General features: G+C 37.2%; 1 protein-coding gene and 1 long non-coding RNA gene across 8 annotated transcripts in view; one reads left to right on the forward strand and one right to left on the reverse strand.

Annotated features, from left to right (window-relative positions):
• Window positions 1-3,293: 3,293 nt before the first annotated feature.
• The window catches only part of UMAD1 (UBAP1-MVB12-associated (UMA) domain containing 1), an 82,706-nt gene continuing 65,229 nt past the window's right edge, over window positions 3,294-20,770 (reverse strand). For all 7 annotated transcript variants that reach the window (XM_087774335.1, XM_087774320.1, XM_087774325.1 and 4 more), the window contains one exon: window positions 3,294-4,906. In XM_087774335.1, the coding sequence (XP_087630461.1) occupies window positions 4,649-4,906 (258 nt within the window). In that variant the 3' untranslated portion in view covers window positions 3,294-4,648. The remainder of the gene's footprint in view (window positions 4,907-20,770) is intronic.
• On the forward strand, window positions 16,685-20,093 carry LOC148057639 (uncharacterized). The gene is made up of 3 exons (XR_015708153.1): window positions 16,685-16,825; window positions 17,610-17,805; window positions 19,980-20,093. It is a non-coding gene; the product is annotated as an uncharacterized LOC148057639 (long non-coding RNA).

Consider the following 20,770-nt stretch of genomic DNA (forward strand, 5'->3'; position numbering starts at 1 on the left):
TCAGAAAATAAAGTTTAAATTATTTTGGGGGAGTCCTACTGAATGCTAAAACCATTCATACATGGAGGAAAAAAAATTCTGCACGCAGAGTTGTCTTACTGGGGACTGCACCCACAGAGGTCAAAGTAGTGCTTCGGATCTTACTGCTCTTTAGATCATTCAGCCTGCGCATCAGTATGTGCAGGAGAATTAAAAGAGTCTTACTCATTAGCATCATATTGTGCAAAGAAAAACTTCACATACCTGCACATAGAACCTAAAATTTGTGCTCCAGAACTAAACAGACAGTGAGATGCCATGCCTAGAAGACCAAGTTTACTTCTTTAACTCCTGGCATCTGAAAATGATGAAATTCTGAATTGACAAAAATCTCAGTTTCATTCTATGGGCAGTAATGCTCCCCAGTTAACTGACTCACCAGAACGGGAACAAGGTAGCGACTTTTCTCCCCTTCCAGTCAGAATGAATACTTACACCTCTTCTTGTGGATGGCTGTGATTCAGACAGAAGGAAGGCTAAGAAAGTGTCTATGGAAACAGATCACTTTTGCAGAAAGAAGCCAGGTCTCTTTTAAGAAAGCAGTCTCATCTCTGTGAAGGATGTTGAAAAGAAAGAGGTAATTCTCTAGGAGAATCAAAGGACATAAACATCTAACTGCTAAAGAAATAACATGGTCTCAATGGAGGATACAGGGAGATCAATAATTTTCCTCAGTTTAAGGAATTTGACATATTGATGGGAAGAAATCAGGCCTAATGTACCTACTTCTGACTTTGCAAGCTCGTTACAGAATGTCAAGCTTAATGCTGACAAAGAGATGCGGCACAGCAGGCGGGCTGAACGTACCCAACTTGGCTTATTAAACCTTCTTCTTCCTACAGCACTAAACAGGAGCCTACCTTTGGATTTTAAGGACGATTTTCTGCCTCTCTGTTGCTGTAACAGACACTCTCTGCCTTCAAAAGGAAATCTGGTTAATCTGGAATTGCCCTGTCATCAGTAGAAGAGTTGCAGTTCCCTAAGAAGGGAAGGACTTACCCCTAGGAGTTGCACTTCTGATTCCTCTCCATACTCACTAGGGCTGAGCAGAGAAAACCCAAAGCAAGATGAATTATCGTGTCATAACAAGAGGGTGGTGGTGGGGAGGAGACGAGAGCAGTTTCTCAAGTGCAAGTTTTATGCTATTGTTCAGAACAACCCACTTGTCTTGCCCAGGAGGCTGCTTTAGTGCTTTTGTGAACAGAACAGGTTCTCCAGCTAAAAATGCAATAAACTCTGTGTTATTTTGAGATACCGTAATTACCGCAGTGAATAGGCTCTTTGCCTTTTTCCTTTATTTGCTCTAGGGTCAAAACCTCTCATCTGTGACCACACAAGTGTCTATTTGCCAGCTGCAGTACTGCAGTATCAGGGTTTGGATCATACTTCACAGAAAACATCAGAAACTGGATCTGTAACCACCTCCTTGACTGACCTGCCGGACACGGCGTTGTCTGGTTCCACTTCTCAGTTTGTCACCAGGGAGTTGTCTGTAGGGACCAGCTCCCAATCAGCCTTCTGTTGGGCTGCTCTGGATGCAATTATTCTTTGATTTACCTTTGAACATGTGGGCTTCGCTCCCCTTTTCCTACATTTAAAATTAGACTTTTCCAGAGCCTGTATTTACAGCTTTTCCAGAGGAAATAAGAAGTGTCTTGTTATGTTTGATTTATTAGAAAGTTCCATAAGGAAGCTATCACACAAGGCAGAGTACATCTCTTTCAAGGGAAGCGTAGAGAACTGCAAACGAAACTCAGAATCTCCCATGAACCAAAGTTAAATAAAGAAATAAACTATTTAATAAAGGAGTGCAGGCCTACTAATATGTCCACTAATGGCAGTGACACAGCTCCCGTTTACAGCACTTCACTGGCCCAGGATCACACCTCAGCCTTTCATTATTAGTTCTGGAGTTGACAACCTGTCTTAATTCTGACATTAATGACATCAGCTATGAAAAACCTTTCAGTTCTGTCTAAAGAATTTACATACATATGCATAACACAAAGCAAACAGTTCTATTCCAGTTCTCATTTTCATCTACAGAATATACAGAAAGGACAGCCAGGGCGGTTTACTATGTTTACTATATGTCACATATGTTCTATGCAATAATCACTTAGCATATGATTTTAAACATATCTTACACAAGCAATTCACATTTTTATATGAGCTAAGACTCTTTGAAATCTTTAATTTTCTGGAGATTCATGCCATCTTCATGTTATTAGTGGGCAAATAGTAATATGCATAAATCTTACTGATTTATAACAGTTTAAGTGTATTTTTTTCTTATCCCAGTGGGAATAAATTCACCTTTGCTGTCTGGATACCATTAGGCTTCAATCCACTTTTTATGGATGATGTCAAGCAAGGGAGAGCTTTGAGCTCCAGCCCTTGCTAAAGAGAGAGCAGGCAGGAGACACATTCCCAGTGCTCATTACTAGTACTCTTGCTAGGTGTAAATTTTACCCTTTATGGAATATGGTTAAGAATGCAGCCAAATGTTTAACCTACCATCCATATTTCTCATCATAGGTGAATACAACCTCTTCCTCACCCTCCTTTGCCTCTTCTTTTCCTCTGAAAGGACAGGGTACTGGCTCATGAGTGTTACAGAGCGTGATTCTGACAAGATGTGATTATTTAGATAAATAATCTACCTTTAAACAAAAAATGAATGCCAAAAAATTATATGCTAAGTCAGCTAGCAAGGAAAGAACAAGTATAATGAGTTTGTTGGCTCTTCAACAGTGTTTTGCCGTTCTGCTTCTAGACCAGCTGAGCTACAGAAACATTTCAGATTCTAAATGGACAACTTGAATGGAAACATGCTATTTGCAGGATGGCTAATTTTTTAATGATTTAATATAAACCAGTCATGAAAACTAAATTTAGCGCTTCAGGTACGTGTTAACTAGAAAAATCAGCACACAAACCAGTTCTAAACAACTTGGTAAAACGAATTCTTCCTTCTAAGAGGTTTGAGTACTTCCAAGCTCACAGCCGTACTATCCTCAGAGCAGTGTCATGGATGCCACCTAAACCACCACAAGTCACCAACACAGTACACAGAATACATCAGATGAAAGTGTGATATATTTGATTAGAAGGACCCCGATTTTTTAAATGATACTGAAAAGATTGCCAAACTGAATTTCCAAGTTCAAGCTCCCATGAGGTCTGACTGGTCACAGCTATAGTAAACAATACAGGTGAAGCCAAGCAATTACTCTCACACATAAAAAAATAACTATTATTTAGCATTTCTTTTATTGGAGTGCAGCACAGATACTTTCCCTGAAACAATAACTTCAAAACATTTATGAACATCGCTGTCAAAAATATTAAATACATACATTTTTAAAAATCTAAAACATGAATATTTAACAACGTAGGATGTATTCACAATGTAATTTCTCCATCATTTACAGTATTTATCTCAAATACTGTAAGAAGATGCAAGTCTGAAAATATATGTATTTTAAGCTAGCACAGAGCATAGAAAATATACGAAAATACCCACTAACATATGGCACAATATAAATATTCTACCCCAAAAGAGAAAACAAGTGTAGTCTTTTGTGTGACACAGATCATTATTCATCACAAATCACGATGTTACATCAGAGAGCTGTTGCTCATGCAACAGCAGCTCTGGTTTTAGTCAGGAAAAACACGCTCAAAGCTTGTGAGCGGGGGACACAGTGGTCTGTGAGAATGCATGTTTAGGTACTTAGCCGTTTAATTTAGCTGGATAAGAAACAATGTAATGTTTTCCTGTTGTTAAACATTGCCATCTGTATCTCTGGCACACAAATTAAAAAAAGAAGGGTGTGACCATTAAAAGTACGTGTCCTGAGATTTCCTTCTTCAGGGGGCAAAGAGGTTAAAATGGAAAAGCTGATCTATGTATAAATCAGGAACACATGTGGTAATGAGAACAAACAGCAGCCAACAGGCAGGCGGGGAGGACTTCTCCAGGCACAAAATGAGATGGACAAAAATACCATCTACTGGAAAAGGAGTAGAGCAACTGATTTTCACTTTGAAATTGGTAAGTTCAACCAATTCTATTAAGTCATCATAATTATTTAAGTACTCATAATTAACTCTGAGTTTTAAAACTTGGTTTAACTGGAAAGCTGTCTGTCCAGTAGTGCAAAGCAGCATTGCTTTAGCATTAATACTGGTTTCTATCTGTAGAAAATCAGAGGTGATCTTAAAGAAACATGTGTAACAGGATCTATGTGTTTAGTATCTGAGTGAAATAACAAAACAGTGCAGACGTGCACAGACTTCATCTCAAAGTTATGAAATGTTTGTGTCTGCAGCCTGCCTACTGGAAGTAGATACCAACAGCCGGTCTTCTACTCAGACTGAAACAGTTTTGCTTAATTTCTTTGGAGATAAACACAATATTTAACATAGCAAGTTACAGTCCACTTAAAGCTAAGAAATATAACACAGTTGTGAATAATAATCCTTTTGATCCAATGCATCTGATATACCAGTGGCAGGCCCCCAAAATATTAAGTCGATTAAAATAAGTCTTTATCTTCACCATAAGACTTGTTCCTTGACACAGACAGAAAAAATAAAGAAAACATTATGGATCACAAAGCACTGAATTTTCAAGTGTAAAGTCATACCAAAATCTTGATAAATTATCATTGATGTCGTAGGTGAGCAATCGGTCAGGAACGTCATTATGGGCGCCCTGTACTGCTAACACATGTGGTGCTAGGGCAAAGGGTACGTCACTCAGAAGATCTGACATGAAAGGGCTGCTTTCCAAATTTTGACTCCTTTCGTTTCTCACCTCTGCACTTGATACAGTCAACTGCGATCGGTGCCCTGTATTTATCTAAAGAGAACAGAAGAACAGAAATTTAGACACTACAAATCAGGCAGCTAAGGCTTTGTACTTAGAACCATCATGACCTACTAATAAATGAAAACAAAAAATAATAAATAAAATCAGTTTCAGAGTTTGGTTCAAGTAGATCTAATATAGCAATTCTTAATACACGTAGATATAATTCTTTGGGTCAGGTTGACTTACAGAATCATAGAATTGTTTAGGTTGGAAAAGACCTTTATGATCATCAAGTCCAACCGTTAACCTAGCACTGCCAAGTCCACCACTAAACCACGTCCTTAAGCACCACATCCACACATCTTTTAAATACCTCGAATTAAGGCTAAAACAACAATAGATTTTTTTGAATTATTAGTGGGATTTCCCTATCTAATGTTTCTCTGCATTTATGAATCCCACAAGGCTGGTGGGACTTTTTGTCATTATGGCCAGGCTTGTTTAGGGGAAATTACTTCATATAATTCCTTTCATAAACTGATGAAGCTCCATCTTCTGTTCCTCCTGTGCCTTTTCAGAAGTTGTCCAACAAAGGCATGACTTTGATGATTAAAAACCACTCCTAACCCAGTTATTTCAAAGTATTATTGATGCAGCTTTCCAATTTGAAATGGAATTGCATGACTGGCTGGTGAGGTCTATTATATATGGTAATATATGCATTGGCAAATACATGCTTTATAGAAAACCACAGTTAACAAAACTTAAGAAAACCCAACAAAACCCCCTGAACTAAAACCAACAATGAAATAAAAAACCTCTGCCATACAGAAAAAGTCAATATAATTTACAGAAAATGCCAGCAGATAGGATGCTGGACCCAATAGACTTGCAAGCTTTGATATTGGCCTACCAATGTTAAGTGTCTATCCTAAAATTTCTACTGTTTTAAAAACAAAGAAAAGACTATTTACTCTGCCTCTAGAAATAAAATCTAACTTGTTTTACTCTTTATAGCAATAAAATGCTATGCAAACTGATAGCTCTCACGTCATCTCTAGGAGTAAGATGTTTGTTATATGGATTTATATTTTGTACAAGCACACGTACAGAAATATTCAGTAATTTGTTCAAAAGTCCTTAGCAAGTCATGTCAGAGCCAAGAACATGAGACATGAATTTCTGATTGCAGTCCTGACTTCTTCCTTTCAACCCTCCACACTCAGCACACAGCCAGAAAAATCCAAAGCTTACACTGTTATTAGGGAAGGGAGAGCACTGAAAGCTTTAAATGCTAATTTGGTGTTCAACTGATCCTAAGAGTTAAACGGATCTAGTTGTATGAAGGTTGCCTTCATCCTAAATTATTCCATGATTTTTAGGGGAGTTGTGCTGCTCAAGATCTGACCTGTGCTGGAGTTGAATGTTACAGACCATGGTTGTTACAGAGAACCTGAGGTTGTGGCTGTTTGACAGAAGGACAGTTTGGGCGGTGGGATGGTGGGGTGGTTTGTTTTCTAGCCTAGGAGTACGTAACACAGCTAAGCATTTACCCAGGTAAAAGGCACTCCATCTCCTTCTCAAAGGAAGGACTGGATTTGACTTGAACGCAAGCTGAGCACTAATCATTCCTTACACAACCCAACGTTTAATCTAGTAGGACAGATAAACAAACATTAAACCTTCTATTAAACTGTCAACAATGAAATAGATAATCTTGCCAATCTAAGTCAGTTCAGAGTCAGTACTTGTCTTAGGTGACAGAAGAAGCTCGCTCCTCCATAAGCTACTGGGACAGAAGGTGTTAGTGGTGCTGCATGCTCTGAAATGGGCCCTCATTTGGAAGCTTTTGTTTATACTCACGATGACTAGAAACCTAAAGCTTAAGATAAACTTCCCAAGATCTGTTACTATTATGTCACAGGATAATAATGTAAAATTTCGTAAGATTAAGAAGTTTTATTAAAAGGAATGACTGCTAGATATAACTACTAACCTTACTGGTTACAATCCAATACAAAAGAGGAGTGAGTGAGCTCCAAAGGAGGCAAGTGAGAAAAGCACCTTCCTACTGAGCTCCTGGGATTCACTTCCCAGTACAAATCCTATTTGATTTTTTCCCCCTCTCTTTCAGATCACCTTCTGGCTAATTGCTATAAAACATTTTATTTTATAGGTATCAAAAAGGAAAGAGTAGTCCCATCTTTGTCTGTTCTTCTAGGCCACTTCAGAGCCTTCTGGAGATAGGCAGGGCATGTCACTGGGTTTCTCCTGCTTTAACAATATTGGCTAAGCTATTGTAATCCTGACATGTTTGTACTACATAATTCCTACAGCTACAGTTTACAGATGTTTCTTCTTCTTCTTTATTTTCCCTAGCTTTCCTTTTCTCAGTTCTCTATTCTTAGAAGTAGCTAACAGCTCTTCAGAAAGCTACAGGCAACAGCAGAGGCAAGAGTTGATAAAGATTTCTTTTGGCTTTCCTTACTGCTTCTGGTATCTTTAGAGGGTAGGGAAAGCAGGAAAGCTAGCAGAGAAGTCAGGAAGATAGCCTGCACAGTTCTCCTACTGCAGCTTTTCAGGCCCTGATCAAAAAAACACAGGCAATAGCACCGTAAGTCTGTAAGTTCAGGAAAAACCCTAAAACCTCTTGTACTTGTCTGTTCTAATCAGCACAGTTATCTTCAAGTCGAAGATCAGCAGCTCTCACTTTAAAAGGGATCTTAGCTTCTATAGCTGCTAACTGACAACACTTAGAGGGAAGTCCTCCTTCTTGTCCTGGCCAAATAGGCTCAAGGTGTGCATCATAACAAAGTACAAACATCTTCTGCTATAGACATATTCTCTTGCTAAGAACACTACCAAACACACAGAACATTTATTTCTGTTAATGATATTTATCTGAAAAAAAAATCCCACAATACTTCAAATAAGTACTTAAATCTGTAGCTGCTGTAAACTTTAAAATGTCCCTTAATTTCTGCTCTGCACAAATTTGTTACATTCCCTCTTGAAAGAAATAACCTGTGGAGCATTTATTGAGGTGCTGGTATTTGCTTGTATTACATCAGTCCCATATTCTGAAGGGGAGAATGGAGCCAGAAAGCCCCATATGAAAAACAGGAAAAGGTTACATCTAGGAATCAATTAAACAAGATCTTCAAAGACCCTTCTGCCTCCCCCCGCTCCCACATTCCAGGGAAAAATGATCCCTCACTTGCTGTCCTATTCCCATAGCTCAGATGATAATCAGAAATCCCTAGAATCTAATGTTTATTTTGTTTGGCAAATTATACTTTTATGAACACCTGTTTATATCTTAGTCGTCCCAGAAGCTGGATGAACTCAATTTACAATGCAAATTAGACTATCATGTGGCAAAACTAACTTCAAAGAGGAAAAAAAATATTGGAGAGAGCACAAAGCATCTTGGATCTTCTTTTTCCTCCAGAAACCTTACATTTGTTAGAAGGGTGCCAAATGGGCAGCCCCAGAAATTAAAACCCTTTCTGCATGTAGTAGATACCACGTATTGACAATGACAGAGCAAGAACCAGCTTTTCTTACTCTCAGGTCCCACTCCATGTTTGAAAGTAAGATTGCAGTAAAGAAGGATGAATTACATTAGAATTATTTTACTGTTAAACATCATTTTACCATACTCAATCTCTGCATACTGTCAGCAAGGTTCTTAACAGTCTATAGATTCTGATACTATTTGACTAGTCAAAACAGTATCATAAATAAAGCCTGAAATGGCTAGGAGCAACATAGTACAGATAAGTCAGGAACAAAGAAAAGCGTCAGGTCAGTATAACAAATGCTGTAATGTGATCTCGGCTCCAATGGTCTTTGGGTCCCAGTCTACACAACCCCTCATGAGAAGGTCTTGGGTCCAATAGGACAAGATCAGTTTACAGCATAAATGAGAAAAGGACCTGAGATTTCCTATTGCAGTTTTACACATAAACCACTACTGTCTCTCCCATGAAAATGGCTATTTTTCACAATTTTAAAATGTTCACATTCACTTTTTGGGGTAATGGTTTTAAACTAAAAGAGGGTAGATTCAGACTGGATATAAGGAAGAAATTTTTTACAATGAGGGTAGTGAAACACTGGAATGGGTTGCCCAGAGAGGTGGTAGATGCCCCATCCCTGGAAACATTCAAGGTCAGGCTGGATGGGGCTCTGAGCAACCTGATCTAGTTGAAGATGTCCCTGCAAGTTGCAGGGGGGATGGACTAGATGACCTTTAAAGGTCCCTTCCATCCCAAAGCATTCTACGATTCTATGATTTTTCATTTATAGCAAGTCGCATTTTATGTTACTATTTTGGGACTGACATCCCAACAAATTATGTAATGGGAAAAATACAAAACCTAGGGAGGATGGTTCTTTAATGCAGTACGCAAAACCCAAACAGGGTAGAAAAACGCTGGCCAAAGTTAACCTGGAAAGTTAACTGAAGATAGGCTGCTGGAAAACTCTGTCACGTTTGCAGTTTAACTCCTTGAATATTGTGCGGCCCATTCCTTTATCTAGTACACAGTGTGTCATATGCATTATGGCATATATTATATTATCTATGAGGTATCTACATACAAAGAAAAAAGTTCCTGTCCTGAACAACTCAGGTTGCAAGAAGTAATTTTTCAGTTCTGCGTAGCACAGTCGTTACAGGCAATCATTGCCCTTCGTTATGCAGAATTGTTTCTGAGCACTCTTGCAGTGATATTTAGATATTGGCCTCATGTGCAAGATCTTATCAATCTAGACATATTTTTGTGCTTCCAGATCATAAAGACAATGGGCTAAGATACATTTCACTCATATGCTGGAGAATCCACATCAGTGAAAAGACCTTGATGAAGCCAACCTGACCAGCAGGCTTTTATAATGACTGTGGTACTGCAATGAAGAACTGGACACTCTAGTAGAGAACATCAATCACCCATCAATGCTGAGATCGCCCAAGCTGGTTACAATGCAAACACCAGCACAAAGCTATGAGATGCAATCAAAGTCAAGGTTATGAAATGGCTAATGTTTTCACGCATGCATTCTTCAAGCATATATAGAACTGCAAGTCCTAGAGAATTTGATATCCCACATTAGTCACACTGGTTTCTACTTAAATGCCTAACGTATTTATCCAGAATACAATCTATTCAGAGCATATTCTCTGGACATTAGCTAAACAAAGCACTGCCAAATGCTATGACACACAATCCTGCTATGAGAAATATTAATTGAATGCACTTAGAAGATCACCAAACAATTTACATTTTACCAAACACCAGGGAGTCAAAAAACCAGTTAAAATTACAGAAGGTATGGTAATCAAATTTAATTCAAATAAGCAAGGTGTTTTCTTCATTCTCCGTTCACAATCCAAATGAACAGGGATAAAAGAAACAGTATGTAAACATATATGGTAGCTGGCCACCAGATACTAATTGTGCTCTGATGGCAAGGGCGTTATATGTTATTTCAAAACTAACAAAGTATAATATTATCCTCTAAAGTAATTTCTTCCTTTTTGCTCTTTTTTTTTTTGATGTTTCTCAGCTGCCTTTAGAAACATCTAATTTGCTGCATCTCTGTGTGCTAACCATAAAGTCTGCCAAGAGTCTCGTAAGGAAGAAAAAATGCATAGTTTACAATGTACCGAGAAGCTGGATTTACAGTGGTCTGAAGGAAAACCAAAGATCAGTGCTAGCATTATTATCATCCAAACTATTGAACAAGGTTTTCTTACAAAAAGTGATTCATTTAAAGAAATCTGTACTTTCTGTAAAATAAAAAAGGATTTTTTTCCAGAAGCAGACCCGTTTTCCTTAAAAAGACAGCCTTGAGAAAAAAACATTACATTCAGTCTTCCAGAATATTTAGTAAATATCCAGCAATATCATAATTATGACAGAGACCTACAACACTACTGGTGATATAGAAATATTATCTTTATTTCAGGCAATTTTGTGGTATTACAGCAAATAGTGTATCATAATGTATCTCAGGATTTATTTAGCATTATGCAATTATTTCTGACGATACTAGAAATGGAAATTGTCTTAGGGGATTGTTCTTCCAATTGTGTTTGAGTTGATGTTTTTTAGGGTATTCACTGGGCCTTTTTAGAAAACTTGTAGGAATTCCAGAGTGAGCATCCCCATTGATGACAACAACTCACTTTTCAAATAAGAACAGTAGTGGCAAAGAGGAGCAGAGGAGGAAAGAAAAATTACTCACAATACGCTCTGAATGTTTAGCACTTTGCATTTAAAAATTTAAGCTAGGAGAAAAGGATCAGTAAAACCTTGCTGGAGGGGGGGAAAGTGTACATGACATGATAGTTTTTAAATGTCACAAAAAACCCAACCCAAAACATCACAACAAAACACCCCCACACCCAACACACCAATAAGTATGTGGCCTATATCCTTACAGAACTGTAAGAAGGGAAGAAACCCACCCGGACAAGCACAGTACAGATGCCCCTGAGATGGTTCAGAAAACCTCATGTGAATCATGAGAGCTGCTATTCTTTCAAGGCTCACTTGAAAGTTTAGTCAGCATCCCCTCCAGGGACTCAAGAAAAAAAGTTATTTCTATCTGGGAGAACAAAAGTAGATGGAAGAAGTAGCGCTGGAGACCTTGCAGTAGCTCGTTGCCGTATCCAAATGGCTTCTGGTCGCTTTCTTTCTTTCTTAACAGAAATGCAGTGAATGGGATTGTAATACTAGCCTAAGACTGGCGTTGTCAGTGGTTGCAATAGGGCAGGCTTCCACGCTGAAAGCTTCAGGCTAAGATCGAGTCCTTGGAGAGGCTTTTAGAAGCAAGAATGGCTGTCAATGGAAATCAGCTTTCCCATTTGCTTTGGGCTCTTGTTTCCCAGCCTCTTATGGCTCTCATTCTGTAATACAGCAGCGATTTGTCTTTCTTAAAGAGCTCCTGCTACCTGTACAAATTTTTTGTGATTAGTAGGCAGCATGTTTTTTCTCCATTTATCAATATTGCTGTTCAGAGTAAAACAGAACCAGATTCTAAAATAAGCATTTAAGAATATTTTTACTGATTTGTGACATATATTTTAGATATTTTTCTTTTTCATTTTCCTCTTTAAAGCATGCTTTTCAGCTGTTTCTTAGACTAGAACGGAATCAAGGTCAGGTTAATGTTGCTGAAATCTTAAAGAAAAAAATTCTAAAGAAACAGTGAAAAGTACCTCTGACATTCTACAGTTTTTCATTATTATAGCAAAGCTCCCCACAGAGTATCCTGGCCTGCAAAGAACAGTAGGGGAATCTTTGCTAAACCACACTTTCAGTATCAATAATGATGTACATTTGTACATCCTTATGGGCATTAAAGCAATTAGAAAAGTGTAATTATTCAGAACTAACCTCTTCTCTAACATAGGAACAATTCGGTGTTTTAAATGCAGAATGAACTTTCTATAATTAGTACATGCTCCTTGCTCTCTCAAACTGCTAAAACTGTTAATCTCTGCAGAGGGGAAGAATTACGAGGTTGCCATTTGAACTCTGGATACTCCAAATGTTCCACAGTTAAAGTGTGTTAGTTTAGTTATCCTAGTAAACACTAGAGATGCCTGTGAGTTTTATTTATGAAACACAGAATGTCATTCTACCCTGAAAAGTATTCTTAAGTACCACAAAAGACTGCATATCTAGTGCCTAAACCAACTATCTTGTTTGTTCATCCTAGAAGAAAAAAATTGGTTTTCTTCGTTAACAAATTCTGCAAACTCAAACCAGAACAAGATTAAGGTTCTGTTTTTACTCAATCCCCTATAATAACAATTGGCACAGGAAATATTTGGAGGGGGGGTAGTGATAAATTTAGCAAATATATTGAACTTCATATAACCAAAATTGTATAATGATATTTTTATTCCTAATTCCTACTTTTATTCCTTTATTCCTAATTCCTATTATTTAATTATTTCATTCAATAATTGTTTAAAGACAGAGAACCATAACATCTGAAATGTGGGCATCTATAATGAGAAACTATAAAATTGTGAATAAACAGGGATAAGATGCAACATGAATAAAGACTGCAGAACTAAGAGAAAGCAGCAAGAAGGAAGCAGAAAAGGATTCTATGTCTTTATTAAAAATGCTAAGTCTTCATTTCCCACCACAACTAAAATAATTATTCTCTTATCTTTCCTTCTATCCCAACCAATTTTAGCACTTTTGAATCTGATAACTGAAGAGCTGTATCAACATTTACGCCCCTTCAGTAGCAGGGTTCCTCTTTCTTGCTGCCTCCTTGTGCCTCTCTGGAGGCCCCTGAGCTCAGGGCACTGTCCTAACAGCTGAATTTTGGACAATGTCCCCCTCTGCAACATGAACATTGTGATAAGAATTATCTTAGAAGAAAGAGAGAGATGTGGGTTCAAGTAAGGAACAGTTTAGTTAGTTCCTCTGTTCCTTTAAAGTACTATGAAAGCTGTTGATAGCAAAGATCTCATACCTTGATCATTCATACAAAGATCTCATACCTTGATCATTCACACAAAGATCTCATACAATAAGCAACGTGAACAATATTCAGCACATTGTGCTCCTGCCAGTGCCAGGAAATGTTACTAACTAGGCCAGATCTCTCTTTTTTTTTTTTTTTCTTTTTTCTGTAGCATGTATGCTGAGCGATTAAAAAGTTCATGAAAATTACTATAAGAAGTAAGCTGCAAGCCAGAACAACTGTAATTGAAAATGCAGGCGGCTCTAGACATCCAGCAGTGCATTCCACAGCCACAAATCAGAAGTGAAGGACAACTCAATGTATTGCAAAATGAATAGAGAAGTCTGATAAATGCTGATAATGGATTTGTTCTGTAACTTCAGTGTCATCCAAAAGCACAAAGTACTCACATTTATTTTGCTGCTACCTTCTTTCCTGATGTAATACAAAACTCAGATATTAACTATTAAAATCCAGTTATCTATTGAAGCAACTTTGAACCATGAATGAGTTCTTTGTATGTGGGGCAATAATTTTTAAATAACTAGGACACAAATGTTACACACGCCCCTAGAAAATACTCATTTAACAGAGCTGGAATCAGGAGGAAAGGCCATATTTTAACTTTTCAATATAGCCAGAGAATATACTAAGAAATTAATTTTCTAGAAAACTTTAATTGCATATTGAAATAAACAGTATTTAAATAATCCATTTTAATTTAGCAGCTACATTTGGTTGATGCAGTTAGTGACAATAAGATTTGAGTTTCTCTCTACTGCTCCAAGCAAAAAAATATCCTGAAGAGTTTTTGGGAAGCTGATGTCCTGAATAGGAGGAGCTTAGACAAACCGGGTCTCTGCCTCCATGTCTCTACCTCTTGCTCCCAACCTCTGCTATTGTAGAAGCTCCAACATGGTAACCTGCTATGGCAGGAAAAAGATGACAGTTTCTCTGAGGTGGCAGATGTCCATGGAGCAGAACCTCTAAAAAAGAGGGATAATACTGCATTGTCTCATTATTTTACTAAGTGTATGAAAATCCAAGGACTTGAATGGCAAAAGAAGCTGTCTACTTAAGAAAAGAACTTAGGCAATTAAACATTAAAGACTAGCAAGAAAATATTTAGCAAACATTGTTTCACAAAAAAAAGTCAATAAATTTTTCAGCAGATTGGAAGAACTGGGAAAAGCTGCTTAAATCAGAAGTTATTGTTTCAAGAAGAAAAGGAAATCTCTCCTTGAGCAATTGAGGCAGTCAGCAACATCCGTGAAATGTCTCCCTAGAACGTTAATATCAGTGAGAGGAAAAAGACAGAGGGACAACTATTTCCATCTACAATAAGAGGAAAGGAAAAGGAAACGATCTTGGATTTGGTTTTCAGCAAAAAGCTAATTAAGTAGAGTGAACAGAAAAGAATTACTAGTCTGAACCCAGGTGAAGCTTCCTCCAGCGATACCTGTGAACAATGTCCTCAGCTATGCTTTCATAAGTTTTGTTAGGTAACTAAACCCCTGGATCTTCCAAATGGTTTCTCTTCTCAGTCTTGAAGAACATAAATGGATTCTCAGGCAGATGTGTGGATAAAAACTGCTGCATAAAGTGCTTTATTCTGAGGTTTTTATTGTGCTGCTTGAAATCTAAGCATGTGGCAAGACTAGCAATATGTCCTATTTACAAATTTAAAATATTCTAATGCCGAAAAAGTGAATTAGGCAAGTGTCTCCTAACACAACTTTCCACCTTCTTTCTCCATAAAGAGTCAAGTCAATAAGAGAAATGAAGAATGGATATTTGACTATAAGTTCCTCCATACACAGTGTGTAGCTGGAGCACTTGTCAACAGCACCTTCAGCAAACAGCTTACCAGGAGCCAGAGTCTGTAAAGCTTCAATCTACAAACAGTAACAAGACTGAGTTGTCCACAGCACCTACTGCTTAGGCTTCTGAGATGCAGGAATAAAAGCATGATGACTCTTCAAGCAGTAAAGGACCAAATAATTAACTAAATAAATAAAAGGAAACAAATATCGGTCATCTCGTTCAATCAAGGCAGCCTCTTTCAGTCTCCTGGTTCTCTATGGAAGGAAGATAACTAGATCATAATGAAAAGCAAGAAGGGTACGTTTTTGGCTTTTAAAATAATTTGTTTTTATCAAGCAGGTCTACTATTTGCATTACAACACTAGAAAAGTATTCTTAAAATTTGTAATACTGTGGGAGCAAAGAAAAGAAATTTGCAAACAAATAATTTCCATTTTATCTTGTAGTTTTAAAAACTGCTTTAGCACAAAATTTGACTATGTGCTACCCAATGCACAATCTTTCACAGGTCTGATACGACTGAGGAGTAGTGAAGTTTTGGAGATTTTTTTTTTAAGGCAGAAATTACAGCAGTAGCACATTACGGTGAAAGGATCAAACCACACTGATGGAAAGTACAGAAAAACATATTCCTGTCTTATCAATATTAGCACTTATCAATATTATCACTTTGGACTGAAATGACATGGTTTTCATGTCATATTTCCTTTCCATTAAAATGGACTGCCCACTGCTGTCTGTGTTTTTTGCCATGAAAGTGGCAGTGAAACAAACCTAAAGACATTGTTATCTTCCTTACTTGGTGTTTAGAGTAATTATTAATAAGCTGCCCTATACTAGTCTTTCAGCCACCATTTTACGTTAATGCATAATGTTGTAAATATCACTGTACCATCAGGCTGTATTAGCACTCAGTCTCATCAAGTGATGTACTATCTACATTGCATTTGAGATCAATTTTAATATTTGGAAAGCCCACAAGGGTTGCTCCCAGAGGCAGGATGACTGACCAATCAATTTGTTGACAGCAGCAAAGTGAACCGGCATTACTGGCTTTTAGACCAACTGCATGTGTTTGGGCAAGAGATACAGGATAATCAGTAGTTTTATCTGGGGATTAAGCTAGTCAGAAGATCCCAAAATTAGAGAAAGGCTAAAAAATGTGATGGGAACATCTGGACACCCAATTTGAGCATCTCCTGCTACAAATAACCATCCAATGTAACTGAATAAGCATGCAATTAAGTCAAGCATATAGTGAGTCTCTGCCCAAACTAAATAGCGAGGTATGCAAATTATGCTTCTGGATACATGTGCCTTGGTCACTATTTGGAGTATAAGTTCCTTTACTAAAGCCTCACTCCCAAAATGAAGATGCTGCCAATCAGGCCAATTTTACTATTTTATGAACTTTTTACATGCGAGTACATACATTGCTATTTATAGGCACTAAACGATGAAAATATACCATGCTTGTGTGCTATTCTTTCCCTATAGGAGGTGGTTTTGTCTTGTGTTGCTCAAACCTCGCCAATCATACAGACCGACCACAGCACTGACTCGGGACTCCACAGGCTCCAATCCATTTGTTGTGTTTACGTGTATTTGCTGGCCAGACAGAACATTCAAGTCCCATATTAAAAGACTGTGAGGCCTCCTCGGTTCTTGTCCTAATGAAATCTCAAGTTAAACAAAGGGTTTAACAGTATTTCACACTTGCAAAGTGCTATAGAAAAACGCTTTGTAAGAGAGAGCTGCAATACTTTTTTGAAAATGAACTGGTTTCTAAGTTCAGAGAGGAAGTTGGTGACAACCACGTTAATTCACATCTCTCAATTCCCACTCCAGTTCCCTATATCTAAAAATATAATACTTCCCTTTAAGAAAAAGACAATTGACATAGCATTCTTGAAGTTACTATGATTACTAAGTATCTGAAATAACCCCAGCTGTGTATCATGTTACACAGATAAAAAGTCGAACTGTTCACTTTTAGAATTGAGAGAAACCCTACAAGGTGATAGTCTTACAAGACACCCCCAGGTCTTACTGGTTGACCCTGGGTCAATAGATCGCACAAATCAGAGTTTATAAAATTCTGTTTGTGAGGCCATAGCAACTTATCCTTTGTGATGTGCAGAAGCACATGTGTATGTACCAAATATATTTATATATAATATGTACATACACCCTCCCCCTCAAGTTGCCCAACTGTGGAGGACAGACAGAAGTCCACTGGTCCATAAACTCTGGCGGTCTTCCTAACAGGAAAAGACCTCTTAAATATTTAGGTCAATTACCAAACAGATAGCAATATGAACATTACAATATAATGAAGCTTTATAAAGTAAATATGCTATTGCATAGTAATAGTTGTAATATGTAAAAGTTGATTTTTTTAGCTGACTGGGCTATTTACCTTTGTTCTCAGTAAGATCACAACCATATACTGTGACCTTCTTATCATATGGCAGCTCTACTTTGTACGCACTTTCAATCTGTGGCTGCACATGGATCCCCCAAAGAACTGCCAGCTATTTACTATACAGGCAAAGGATGGAGGGAGCTAAGAAAAATGATGTCCATTGCAGCTGCCAACACTGAAAACTAGTCATCCTTCTTTAAAGGTAATGTTAAAACTTCAGTTCTTATAGCTTATGATCATGCACAATAGTTGAGTAAAACATAAGATCTTTCTTCTGACAGTACCAGCATTCAGAGAAAAGTACGCGCTTGATGACCTGCTGCAGACTTATTCCAGTCCCTTCTAAGAGTGGATAATTTCATTAAGTGATTATTGCTTACATACCCAATTAAGAAGAGAGAAAATATGGACCAACATGCTTTAAGGGCTTTATAGGTGAAAAAGAAGATCTTGGAGTTAATATGACATATGACAAGCAATTAATCTAACCAGGCCATGACTACAATTCTAGCTTATGAGAGCTTAAAAAAAAAGCCAATCTAAGCAGCAACATTTTCTATAGACATTATATTTTGTCAAAATGAAGCAAACTAATCACAAACATTGGCCAATAATTTTGAAATGTAAACCACCTTCCCTAAAGCAAATGTAGGGAATTTAAAATGATGCAGTAAATCTAGCCCAGAACACCCTTCTCAAGATTTTAAAACGGGACCCTCTGAACCATAAACTAAAAGTTGGGTGACTGAACAGAGACACGATCAGTAATAGCTCCTTTTCCAGTAACTTGTAAAAATAATCCAGACAGCCAAGCTTTAGTAAAAACTGGGCAATAATAGGTCTGGAAGAACCAATTAATTTAGAAAAAAAAAAAAGAAAAAAAAAAAAAGGAAAGGAAAAAAAGATAACATTAACATTATTCATGCCCTGGAATTATATCAGGTGATCTGCTCAAAAGGATATCTTAAAAGTCTATCAACTTCAGCAGTACTTGCTCAGTTCTCTAGATGAGTAAAAAGAAAATTAAATTAATTTCTCCCCTACTCTGTGCACTCACACCTCCCATTATCTTTTCCTTGATATTTTATATCTCACAGTATTTCTGCCTTTCCAACTGACTAATATGACCCCTAACCAGATGCCTAGGAAACTGGCATGTTATTTACATCTATTCAGAATCCTTACATAGCAGCTTTATAAAGGATCAATTTAATGAGGATATTATCTGCCAATTTAGACATAAAAATATTTTTTCTAATTTATTTAGATACTTGCCCAAAACAGTGCATACCACTATCTATATGCAGAAAACCATAGATAATTTTAAATTTACTTCAGAAAACACAGGCTTTCTATCTATCGGCTACGTTCACAGCTTATAGTAGCAAATTATGAAAAGAAAGGGCACAAGAATCATAACAGCACTATTGCAATTCATAAAGAAAACTATGGCCTATGATGATAAGTATCACAGCAAGGTATATAATTAAGAGTGGCTATAACAACAACATATAAATTAGATAATTATGGATTAAGCAATCCCTTGGGGGATTCTCTCTTGCCCTAGAAAACATATAACAAGCTCCTTAGATAGAAGGCAGTAGCTATTAAGTATTTGAGGGAGAAATAGGACTATAAAGAAAAACAACAAAAAAAAAGAATATACAGGAAGAGAAAAATCTTAGTTTACAATCTAAAGACAGCTCCCATTTTTGGTAGTTTATTTTAATACACTTACTGGTATGGTTTTCACCCATTAAATCTGCTGACATCTGTTGCTAAAGAGCACATGTCAGATTATGAAGAAGTGCAATATCAAATAAACACGAGCTGCTTCTTAAGGTGACAGTAGGGAGATACAAAACACTGCAGCTATTACCAGAAATGTAATTTTTTTTGTTGTTGTTTCTTACATCAATTTAATAATCCCAGGTGTCCTGGACACCAGGCATACAATAATCTTCATAAATCCTAATTCACAGCCATACCATCTGCCAAAATATTTTTTATGTCTCCTAATAGATATGCTACATAATTGCTCTCACAGTAGGACAAAAATACATGGTTGCACTAATTTGCTTTACCAATGGAATAGCTCATTATCAAAAATAACCCCATCACATTACTAAGGTTTCTAGCACTCTTCATATATCAAAACTAACCTTTCCATTCTGTTATTTTCTATAACCTTAAATTCCCGGTGAAAGCAGATAAAGATTGAATTATCTGGAAATTGTACTATAATAATGGAAAACTTGCAAGCATGAAAAAATAAAACCATAATATCTCTTTCTATTATGATGGTGTTGCAGTTAAAATTAGAAGCTTTGTATTTCAGTGTCACAAAGAGACTAATTTAAGTTTTCGGCCCTGCAGAGCGCTAAGCATTTTGGCCCCAATCCAGAAAAGCACTTAAATGTGTGTATGACTTTTAGTTCATGAGCCTGAAGCAACGTCAGCGGGATCATACATGCTTGATTAGGCCCAGACCACTCATTACCCAGCCGGACAACGCATCTCCCTAGGACTGACTCGGCATCGGGAGACGACCCTCCCAAACCTCCATCTGTACTCGCGGAGATGGAGAGGATACTCCACATGGGACTGTTCAAAGCAGGAGTTTCTGTTCCCACCCTGTAGAAGACGAAACGTTTGGACTAAAGTTGGCCTTTGAGAACACCCTTCCTCAACAAGTTTCTAAATATCTGCAGTTCCTCTAGCATACATGCTCAAAACCTCTTAAAATAACACAGACTGCAAGTACTGCAGTTGTTAAGAGAGGTTCTGTTACATGTCGCTAGTTGCAGCAAGATGATCCTGGTGTAAGCTTTTATTTGTGCATTAGTTTAAATAAGTTGTGCAAGTTTATATAGAAATATGTACTTGAGAATTCAGTAATTCTACAGAAAACAAATCCAATAGTACCTAAGTAAATGGGAAATTCCAAAGATGATGACAGTTACAAAAAATACTCCAGAATATAATTTCTTCAAAAAATCAAAATCAACTTCATTTCCCTTTTGAATAAGGAAGTGACCCATGCACAAAGTATTATTACTTCATTCTTCTTTAAATCACATTTCTAAAAGCACTTTCCGTGTTCCAAAGTCTACAGCTATTACATTGTAAAATAGATTATATTTAAAAATAAAAGCAAGTTTCCAGCA

The sequence above is a fragment of the Nipponia nippon genome, unplaced genomic scaffold (assembly GCF_047370975.1).
Source record: "Nipponia nippon isolate SJK-2023a ecotype South Korea unplaced genomic scaffold, ASM4737097v1 scaffold_1, whole genome shotgun sequence".
Taxonomy (NCBI): domain Eukaryota; kingdom Metazoa; phylum Chordata; class Aves; order Pelecaniformes; family Threskiornithidae; genus Nipponia; species Nipponia nippon.